Below are 11540 nucleotides of genomic sequence, written 5' to 3' on the forward strand. Positions count from 1 at the left end.
TGGTGGCCAGCCAATCACAGGGCACATATAGACAAACAACCATTCACACTCACATTCATACCTATGGACAATTTGGAGTCGCTAATTAACCTAGCATGTTTTTGGAATGTGGGAGGAAACCGGAGTACCCGGAGAAACCCCACAAACTCCACACAGAGATGGCAGAGGGTGGAATTGAACCCTGGTCTCCTAGCTGTGAGGTCTGCACGCTAACCACTCGTCCACCGTGCAGCCTCAATAATATAATAATATACATTTGTTGGCGTTCAGGCTTTAGTAGTTCCGACAGTATTCCTATATGGAAGAAGCATCGTTGCCCCCCCCCCCCCCCCGCCCCCGACTACATATAAGAAGGCTTACCTGAGGAACTGGCTGAAAGCTTTGTAGTTGGTGATGGTCTTGTAGTCGTCCTCGGTGAAGCCGTACTGAACGTCCTCCAGTCCCCATTCGAGCATCAGCTGACTGGACGATTTGGGTTCCTGTGTGGCGCATGTACACTTTGATCAAACTTCATTGAGTCTTTCTCTCATGTTTATCGTGTTCTGGATCCGGGTGAGAGGGGCGGTACACCCTGGACTGGTTGCCAGTCAATCAGAGGGAACATATAAAACAAACAGGCAATGACCCCTATGGGGAATATACAGTCCCCAATGCTCCTCCATGTTTACGCATGGCAGAAGGTTTTGAACAGTATTCATTGATCTAAGACAGGGGCCTCAAACACGCCAAATGTGGCCCGCAGGACACTAGTTTGAGGCCCCCGCCTTGATATGAAAATTTAATGTTAGTGCGGCCCGCGCAAGTTTGATATGGATGCTGTATGGTATCATGTACCCAGAAAAAATTATTACGTTTGATTAATGTTCATGTTAAAGGTTAAATAACTGTTAATAGTTATCCTCCCTATCTGTGTGGAAGTGGTAAGTTTTTGGCTATTTAAGTTTAAAGGAAATAACTTGAAGGCTACCGTTTAGGTGGCTAGCTCTCTAGTTTGCGAGTTAGCATGTGTCTCAAGACCCTGCAGTTGCGCAATATGTTGTAAATAAAAAAAGTATAAATGTGACTATAGTCGTGTTTTGTCATGTCTACAGGGCTCTAATAATGCTTTGTTCATTTTAATCTGAAAAAAAATAATTTGTCTACCCACCAACTATATGTGGTTTCTTAAGTTTTTATTATTTGCCGTTTTATTATTATTATTATATTTATTTATTTATTACTGATTGATTGATTTTCTTTATTCTTGATTTATTTTTCATCTTATTTTGTGTAGAAAAATAAAAAGTAAGATATTTGAGAACAGTGGAATGTTTTATCAGAGCTTTTCTTGTAGAAAATCGGAACCAAAGCGAAGTTTTTTTGTTTGTTTTTGTTTTTAATAAATGCGTTTTTTTTGTTGTTTTTTTGGAAAACCTGATGCGGCCCAGTCTCACCCAGACCCGAGCTCCAGTGGCCCCCAAGTAAATTGAGTTTGAGACCCCTGATCTAAGGTGCGATGATGAAACACTCACTTTCATGCTTCCATCGTCATCATCATCTTCATCATCTTCCTCATCTCGCTTCTTCTTCCTGGGCTTCCTTTCCTTCTTCTCCTTTGGTTTCTTCTTCTTCTTCTTGCTGGAGCTAAACATGCTGCTCTCGCTCTCAGAGCCTCTCTCTGCAGCGCGGTCATCCTCCACTTCGGACATCCTGTCCTGCTCGCTGTCCATGTTTGCTGGGATCCCTGCCTGAGGCATGCGGAGGGACATGGGACAATGTCAATTTTTAATAATGATGTATATGTTCTATCATATGTATGATGATATATACATATTAACAACATTTGTTGTTGTTTTTTTACATTTCTCCATCTTATTCTATGCTGTTGGTGTTTTGCAGGCGTTGGGCATAATACAGGCACACATTTAGCATAATGCTAACAAAGCTAGTGGTGTTATAGTATAAACAAATGCAGTCAAAGCATGACAGATAACATCTCTGTCAGATGGCTGCATGATTTAACACTGGAATAGTGTTTAACTATGTGTGTGTGTGTGTGTCAGTGTGTGAGCGCATTGCCCAACCCTTATTGTGTGTGAGATTGTGTATTAGTGTTGCATTCATGCATTTCTATGCAAAACAGAATATGTATTTTTTTCTGTCCTTCGTCATCTAAATGCAGTTTTAGTCTCGCCTTTTTTGCATGTGTACATCTTGAATCCTTGCAAAGTGTGTGTGTGTGTGTGTGTGTGTGTGTGCAGCCTGTTGCTTCCAACCACAGAAGCACACACACACACACACACACACACAAACTTGCGGGTGTTTTCACTCTGTGGCGCAGTGGAAAGGCTTGCATTGCCGCAGCGCCCACCAACCCTACCAGCAGCCTGGCAGTGTTGCTATGGCGACCACATTTGAGCAGTGTCTCTCTCTCTCTCTCTCTCTCTTCCTACTTTTGCTGTCATTCTCATTGCACTCCCCCCCTCACCCCCGCCCCGTCCCCCCCACCCACCACCACCACACAACCTCACCACTGTTCATTTTTGCTCACCCCCCCCCTCTTCACACACACAAACCCACCATTTAATTTTCTTCTCTCACTCCTTTGCTTATTTTCACCACACACACACTTGTGCACATACAGAACACAAACACACACACACACACACACACACATCAGCAGCTAATAGAACAGCGCCATCCAATCACACACCTCTGCATAACGAGCTTGCGCTCCAGCACCCGCCGTCTAGACAAATCTCATTTATGCATAAGAACAAAAAGAAGGAGGTGGGGAGTGAATTGAACAGTGTAAATGGTTTGGGGGGGGGGGGGGGGGCTGCAGTGGTGTGAGGCTGCTGAGAGCAACAAGCCAGAGATGGAGGAGAGCCACACATGGCGGGGGCCAAAGAGGACAAAGAGGATGACCGGCCCCCTCGGAGGGAGGAGAATCAGATAACTGCTGATAACCTAATCAAATTAGATGCTCCTGTCTAATGGCTCTGCCTGGAGGAGGGGGGGGGGGGGGATTGCACGGCTTCACAAGACTGTCAATGAGCACACAAGGGAATATTAGAGTTGACTAAAAACACTCTTTGTCATCAACTGTAAAAATCAAGGCAGATGCTGATGCTAATAACTCATAACATCTCATAGCTCTACAATGTGCAATATTAAGGTTCTAAATGCAATATATTAAGTTCTATGTGAAGTAGTTACTATGGTACCCATTATGTCATTGTATGGTCATATCACCTTGTACTTCGGTACGAGGTACATTATTTAAAAAAAAAAAAAAAACTGTATTATGGAAAGCAGGAAGTGAACAAATGTAACAGTTACTGATTGTAAAAGTACCAGATGAAGGGGTAGGATTTAATAAGCTTTGCTTCTTCCTACTCCTTTTGGACATGTGGAACTGTGAACTGATTATGTGATGCATTCAATTGCAATCTGATGCATGTTCAAATGAAATTAAACCATTACCATTACCATTTCTATAATGCCTCATATTAACTCATTAGCAATATCTCATAGTGTATAGACTGGTCATATATTTCATCTCGTTTCATATTATCTGCATACTATATTTGTATATAACTCTGGGTAAAACTGTCGATTTTGTTAATACTAGGGTTGTTTATATTGTTTATTTTTTTATATTGTGTATTTTGTACTGCTTAACTGATTCTGTACTCTTGCTGCCGTGTAATGCAAATTCCCCCACTGAGGGACGAATAAAGGCATATCTTATCTTATACTGTACTGCAGTTACTTTTATACTGTACTGCGATTGTTGTGTCTAAATAAAGGTTCATTTATTTCAAACATGCATACAAGTTACAGTGGAGGGTCAGACCAAAGAAGCGGGTGATGTGGAAAATTTGGGGAAAAAGTGTAAGGAATGCTTGCACATTTAAAGTTAAAATCAATGGATTTAAGTAAATAATGGAAACGTACCTCCTTTTTCCGTTTTTTCATTTTAGGCACTTTGCCCTCTGTCATCTTTTTTTTACTCTTCTTCTTTTTTTGCTGTTTGAGGGAGTCGTCGTCCGAGAAGAAGCTGCCGATGGACGCCAGAGGAAGCGTGGCGCACACATCCTCCTCGTCTGGACGCACAGAAACACAAAGAAGTTTAAGAAGTTTTAACTGTCTAGTTGATGATCACTGTGCTACAACAACAGGTGGAATGAGGTAGGTTTTATTGTAAACAAGTCGGCGAGAATCCACACAAACCACTTCCTATGATGAATATTTTTTCAAACCTCATATCTGACTGAGCTTATGTGGTTTAGCGGACTTGAAGCCCACGGGATCAGTATAAGATTACACCTGATCAATAACCTCTCCTCCCGGTCCGTGTGGAAGTGGTATGTTTTGGCTTCAGAATGCAGTAAAATAAATTGGAAGCTAACGAGTTAGCTTGCTAACTTGTTTAATCAAGTTTAATCCAGACTTGATCCAAATTGTGTCTTTGGTAGCCATTTCAAGTAAACAAAATCCCGCTGGACATGTTTAGATACATGCCCCTTCAACACACTTCAACACACCTGCCAATTAGTCATGTTTCTTAAGCCTTGATGATTAAACTGATTTTGGATCAACATTCGCTCTAAAAGTGTCGTTACACATCGATCTTCTTATCGCTTCAGTTGTCATTGTTCATTAGCGACAAAGGAAACTAACAAGCTAAATAGTGCCACGTTGTTCATGACACATTGTTCATGACAGCGTGAGAATGGACGGACGGCATGGCGACCAGTGACCATACAGAAGCAGCTGGAGCCACAGCAGATTGGTGGGTTCCAGACCCCCTTTCCTAGATGGACCAAATGAATATGAAGCAAACAGTGGTTTGGTCTGCAACATATTAGACAAAATTGAAATATGAATTGAAATATGAAAGGCTGAAATTAGAGGATATTTATATTTATTTTGAATCAAGACACAATCAAGTGTTAACTGGATAATGAATAATTATTGCAGCTCTAGTTACATGTGTGTCACGATGAGTATTTTTACTTTGGTTTAGTTTTATTGTACTGTGATTAACTTCTTCTTTCCACACACAAATAAAGCTATTATGTTGGTGAATTTGAGACTGGAGTCAGTCACCAGTGCATTCATTCATTCATTTTCTACCGTTTATCCTCACGAGGGTCGTGGGGGTGCTGGAGCCTATACCAGCTATCTTTGGGCGAGAGGCGGGGTACACCCTGGACTGATGTTTTTGGAATGTGGGAGGAAACCGGAGTACCCGGAGAAAATCCACGCATGCACGGGGAGAACATGCAAACTCCACACAGAGATGGCCGAAGGTGGGATTGAACTCGGGTCTCCTAGCTGTGAGGTCTGCGCGCTAACCACTCGATCGCCGTGCAATTAAAAAAAAAAGACCACAGCTGAGAGTAATGGATTGCTAAACGGTGGACTCAGACCTGCCGAGTGTATCCCAGCTGCTGGTTGTCAAGTATAAACTGCTGAGCCCAGTGGTCCACTTCAGTGATGTCACAGAGACCTGAGTGTCCCAGTCCAAATACATCATGACGAGAAAGAGCCACGATGAAGACTAAACACACACACACACACTGACTGACTGACTGGACTGATGCCATGAATAATGCAGAAGTTGGATGCCAAAATTCACCCTGCAGGCCACCAGACCGGAGGGGAGTGATTCCTGGCTGGAGTAGTCAAACAGACCAAAACAAACGCTAGCAGGCGGTAACCACAGACACAAACACATGTACATTTATCCTAATGATAAAAAAGGGACATATGATTTTGACAAGTACGAGGTTAGAATGTAAAGGTGCCATGAAATACTGTATTTTGCACACATCCATTTCAAGGTGCTTTTAAGTGACTTTGAAATAGAATGTTTAACAATCGGTGGTCTCTTTAAGAGATAGCGTATGACAGCGGCGTCATTTAGCACCTTCACCACCCGCCATGCCTTCGCTGACATCCTCTGCCACTCTAAATGGCCCATGACCCTCAGGGAATCATCTTTCTGCTTGCTGAGTGCACTGAGCAGCGTCAAGCCGAGCCGGGCTCTGTTAGTCACGAGACCGAGACTTCATGAGGCTAACAAGGCATGTACAGCCAGGACGGATGACAGACTATCATTTGACCTTCCTGGCTGAGGAAACGACCCTTTACAGCCGGGGGAGATTCATGAGCAACACCACAGTGGAAAATCTAGTCTAACGAGATACTAAAGGAAAAATAATAAGATGATACCAAGTATCAGTCAATTATAAATTAGTTTTATATATATATATAATTATTTTATTATTTTTATTATTATTATTATTATTTTATATATTTTTTTACAATTTGTTATGAATTATATATAAATTATATATTTTATGTATTATATATATAGAATTATTATATTCTTTTTATTTTTATTATTTCATTTTTTTTATTATTAATTATATATAAATTTCATATATTATATATAATTATAATAATATATGAATGATTACAATAATAATAGGATAAGAATAGATACATATATTTTTTTATGTTATTATGTTTATTATTATTTTATTGTTTTTATTATTATTATTATTATATTAATTTTATTTTTTTATTTTTACATTTTTTGTTATTAATATATATAAATTATATATTTTATATTATATATAGAGAGAATTATTTTATTATTTTTATTTTTATTAATTTTATGTTTTAATGTTTTATTATTAATTATATATAAATTTCATATATTATATATAATTATAATAATATATTATTTAATGTAATATATTATTAAATACTACATAATATATGAATGATTACAATAATAATAGGATAAGAAGAGATACATTTTAGTGCAAGAAGGCCACATTTTGACCCTGAAAGCCATTATTTATATTTCCACTGTTTCCTATAAGGATTCCAAACACATCAGACTGTCCAAGAACAGATTGTGTTTGACCTTAGAGGCTCCCAGAGGCCACTGCCTCTCACAGAAAAGCTACATTGCAGCATTAAAAGTACACTTTGAATGCAGTGCAACTCTGCGGCAAATACAAATGCAAAAAAAAAAAAAAAAGATTTTCATACACAGGCAGCTGGATTAAAATGGTGTCAACTTTCACAGAGACGATCCAAAAATAGACGCCGTTTCCAATGAAGGGGTGGGGGGGACGCTTTATGGCTTGTGACAGTTTTCAACTCTCAGGGTAAAAAAAAAAAAAAAACTTTTAAAAGCAATTAAAAGCAAAAAAAAAAAAAGGCCAGGCAATTAACATGAAGGCCTAATCTTGAAGTCAACAACGACTATGAATAAATTAATTAAAGATTGTTAGCGACTACTGCTGAATGTCAATGTGAGACTTCAGACTGCTCGCTAACTACAGTATGAGACTCATTCATTCATTTTCTACCGCTTATCCTCACGGGATGCGGGGTAAACACCCTGGACTGGTGGCCAGCCAATCACAGGGCACATATAGACAAACAACCATTCACACTCACATTCATACCTATGGACAATTTGGAGTTGCCAATTAACCTAGCATGTTTTTGGAATGTGGGAGGAAACCGGAGTACCCGGAGAAAAACCCGGGGAGAACATGCAAACTCCACGCCGAGGGTGGAATTGAACTCGGGTCTCCGAGCTGTGAGGCTCGCATGCCAACCACTTGTCCACCGTGCAGCCCCAGTATGAGACTATTTTCAGCAATTACAAATAGGTGGCTGATTTCCCATAATAGTATATTAATAGCTTTAATAATAATTATAACAATAATAATAATAAATAATTAATAGCTTTTAGTAAGCACTAGTGGGAACACGCCATTTTGTCTAGCTATAACGCTCATGATGCTCATTGGTACTAGCGTATGTGCGATCAGGTAAACGTGCGCGATATAATGAGGTTTCTGCATTTGGAAATGAGTCCTGAAAGAAGGTTGAGACGGTTTCAGAAAGTTAGTTCTAATTCCTTATATGGGCATGCCTGGTACAAACTGTACGCCTGCCCAACTCTCCACTCTGCTGTACTGTTTTTGTCTTTGGAGTGTGACCAATCACAGCGGAGTGGTTGTGCCCGGAGGCGGGCTATGTGATATGGAGTAAATTAAAATAGACCGTTTTGGAAAGGCAAGAATGGAATAGGTGCAGATTCTGGAAGATCTAGATAGCATTCTGTGAGGCTTATTGTGTCTAACTGCTCTATAGGAGTCCATAACTCCGAAAATTAGCATAATAGGTCCCGTTGAAGACAGTGATGCTATAACGGGGGTCTCCAAGAGGTGGATCGTAAGTTAGCAGTAGCTCACCAGCAACATTCTCTGTTCATGTTCTGCTGGTTGTTGACAAAATTAAATGTAAAGATTAATACATTAATAAGTCATGCATATTGTTATTTGTCATAATAAAAGAGCGGGGTGGCAGTCCGCCCTCCCATGCAGCCCACCACCGCAGCTTCAAAAAAAAAACACAAGACTAGCATAGCAATGTGAGCTACAGTGCTAACATTACAGTCGCATTTTGAACAGCAGAAAAATTTGCTGAAGAAAAATTTGAGTGACGAATAGCTGTTAAAGCTCTATAGGCTTAATTTGAAGATGTGTAGCGAAGCCTGTTTTTTTTTTTAACACCTCTGTGAAGCGGTGGGCGGACTAGGTCAGACATGGTATCAATATCCATGAGGAAGAAGGGTTTTCTATCCTGTTTCAGTGGAGCCAACAGGTGGGGGAGACGTTCGATTTTTCACAAATTTGGTGCTCATAAACATGCTCACAAAACTGTTAAAACATTACTAAAAAGTATATTTTATGAATGTTAAATGGCTTATTCAAACATTGCAGGTACAGTTAATGAAGGTTTTATAATTCACTTTACATTATCCCCTATGGGAAAAAAAAAACATTGTTTATAAATTCAAACTACTTTAAAGTCAACATATTGGGTTCTAATTTGGAGGTTCCACGGTGGTGTTGTGATGGTTTGTAATGTGTATCAGTGCAATAAAGGGGAAATGTGGTACATCTGCACATAAAAAGGGAGCCATTAGGAGGATTTGATGCTGACCGGACCCAACTCGGGACAGTGTTTTTGTTTTTCCTTTCACAAAGCCTGCAGTTTTTCATCATCCACGAGTGGAAATAATAAAAAAAAACGCCCCTTACAATAATAGCATGACTGTGCTTTTCTACATCCTCCTCCTCTTCCTCGGACAGCATTGAAAGCGACGCTAAATAAGATGAAGGACACCCCGCCCCCCCACACCCCCACCCCCCAACCCCCGTCCCTCCTCCTCACCTGGCATCTCGTCTTCAAAATCCATGTCGTCCTGCGCCTCGTCTTCATTGCTCAGCGACCCCGGCATCTTTATCTCATCGCCCTCCCTCCTCCTTCTTCTCCTCCTCCTCCCCCTCCAAAAAAGCCCCCTTTCGGGCTGACAATGGTGAAAGTTAACCCTCCACACGCCGTCGCAGCAGCAGCAGTAACAGCAGCAGCGGCAGCCGAGCTCCTTTCTTCACGAATCCGCAGCAGCTGTGGAAGGACAAGAAAAAGAAAATGTTGATGATGCCGCACATTGGAAGTCGTCACTGTGTGATGATGTCTATCCAGGGCTCCCAGTCTGACAAATAAGACAAAAAAATGGAGCACACATGCTCAGATTGTGACGTCTGGTCTGTTGCCATGACGATACATCCCATAATTTCAGCCACAACTAGTTAGTCATGCACGCCTTGGTTACCACTTGTACTAGTAGTGTGGAGACACGTAAGCGACGCACACACACACATACACATATATATACACACACATACACGCGCGCGCGCGCGCAAGGACACAAACAAAAACACGCCACGTGCCACTGGATGAAGCTTTTCCCGCCAGACGACCGCATAATTGACAGGGAAACTTCTTTGCTGCAAACCCCCTCCCGCACACGAGCGCACGCGCACACACACACACACAGCCCCTTAACCAATGAAGGCTAACAGACGCATATGTACATATGTATGTTTAAATACAATACAATAACAGTAGCTTTGTTTTTCCAAAGTCCAAAGAGTCAGGCTGCCTGGTTGTCATGGTTACCACAGCGTCAACACACTCACACATACATACATAGAACAGAAGCACCCAAAATCACACAAAAAAACACCCTTTGCAGGATCTCAATATTCAGCAAGTCTTATATTTTACAACAATAAAAAATAAAATGATTATATTATTATTATGAATGTAATTATTTATTAAATATTATTATGAAATTATTGAAATATAAATACCAAAAAATTAATAGTGTATCCCAAAAAGCTAATTTACTAATGAAGGTCAAAATGTAATTCATTTTTGAACAAATGCATTGTAACTTGTATGTACAAAAAATCACATTAAAGTATGAATATCCTGAAAATATCTATCTATCCAACTTCTATTTTCACCAAACTGGATATCATTTGTGTTAAGTACATTTTTGAGGCATGCAATGTCTTGCATGTCACATGCAAAATTTGTTTTTAAGTTTAACATGAAAGTAAATACGCCCAAAATGTCACTTTTAAATAGAAATGTTTCTGTTTTTAATGCTCAAGAAGTGTTTTTAAGGATTGTCAACTCATTTAACAACCATGACACACGTCGATTATTTAGCTTGTTCAGTTCCTTTTTCACGGTATCATTATGTTTCTCGATATATATATTTTTTAATCTCTGATGTACACATTGTGGTTGTTGTTAAAGGACTTCATTCATTCATTCATTTTCTACTGCTTATCCTCACAGCTGTCTTCAGGCGAGAGGCGGGGTACACCCTGGACTGGTGGCCAGCCAATCACAGTACACATATAGACAAACAACCATTCACACTCACATTCATACCTATGGACAATTTGGAGTCGCCAATTAACCTAGCATGTTTTTGGAATGTGGGAGGAAACTGAGGAGAACATGCAAACTCCACATAGAGATGGCCGAGGGTGGAATTGAACTTGGGTCTCCTCGCTGTGAGGCCTGCGTGCTAACCACTCGACCACTGTGCAGCTGTTGAAGGAATTTATAAATGACATTGGTACGATATGGCATAAATGAAAAAGCCATATAAAGTACTGTATAATGTTTTTACAAATACATACTGAAGCCTAATTTAAAGAAAAAAGGATGCCATCTCCATACAACATACACATGGAAATAATGGTAATGGTAATGGTTTAATTTCATTTGAACATGCATCAGATTACAATTGAGTGCATCCCATAATCAGTTCACAGTTCCACATGTCCAAAAGGAGTAGGAAGAAGGAAAGACCTCCATCTGGTACTTTTACAATCAGTAATTGTTACATTTGTTCACTTCCTGCTTTCCAAAATACAGTTTGAGTTTTTTTTTTTTAAATAATGGACCTCGTACCGAAGTAATAATTGATGTCATCTGAGCGACAGTCGGTAGAATACTCACTGCACACATTAATGAACCAAAATCCAAAACACAACAACAACATAAAACATTATCAACATAAATGACTAGCTATATAATACCATAAAATAAACAAAAGCCAAGACATTAAAAAGTACCTTTTCATCCAACGT

General features: G+C 39.9%; 1 protein-coding gene across 2 annotated transcripts in view; it reads right to left on the minus strand.

Annotated features, from left to right (window-relative positions):
• Window positions 1-9835, minus strand: part of chd5 (chromodomain helicase DNA binding protein 5) — a 29631-nt gene extending 19796 nt beyond the window's left edge. The window contains exons 1-4 of one of the 2 annotated variants that reach the window (XM_058054768.1): window positions 9259-9835; window positions 3940-4088; window positions 1512-1727; window positions 361-479 (exon numbers count right to left, since the gene is read on the minus strand). In XM_058054768.1, coding sequence (XP_057910751.1) covers window positions 361-479; window positions 1512-1727; window positions 3940-4088; window positions 9259-9325 — 551 coding nt within the window. In that variant the 5' untranslated portion in view covers window positions 9326-9835. Of the gene's footprint in view, window positions 1-360; window positions 498-1511; window positions 1728-3939; window positions 4089-9258 lie in introns of both variants that reach the window. The other variant, XM_058054769.1, reaches the window with a different exon arrangement.
• Between the last annotated feature and the right edge of the window lie 1705 nt (window positions 9836-11540).

This window comes from Doryrhamphus excisus, chromosome 18 (assembly GCF_030265055.1).
Source record: "Doryrhamphus excisus isolate RoL2022-K1 chromosome 18, RoL_Dexc_1.0, whole genome shotgun sequence".
Taxonomy (NCBI): domain Eukaryota; kingdom Metazoa; phylum Chordata; class Actinopteri; order Syngnathiformes; family Syngnathidae; genus Doryrhamphus; species Doryrhamphus excisus.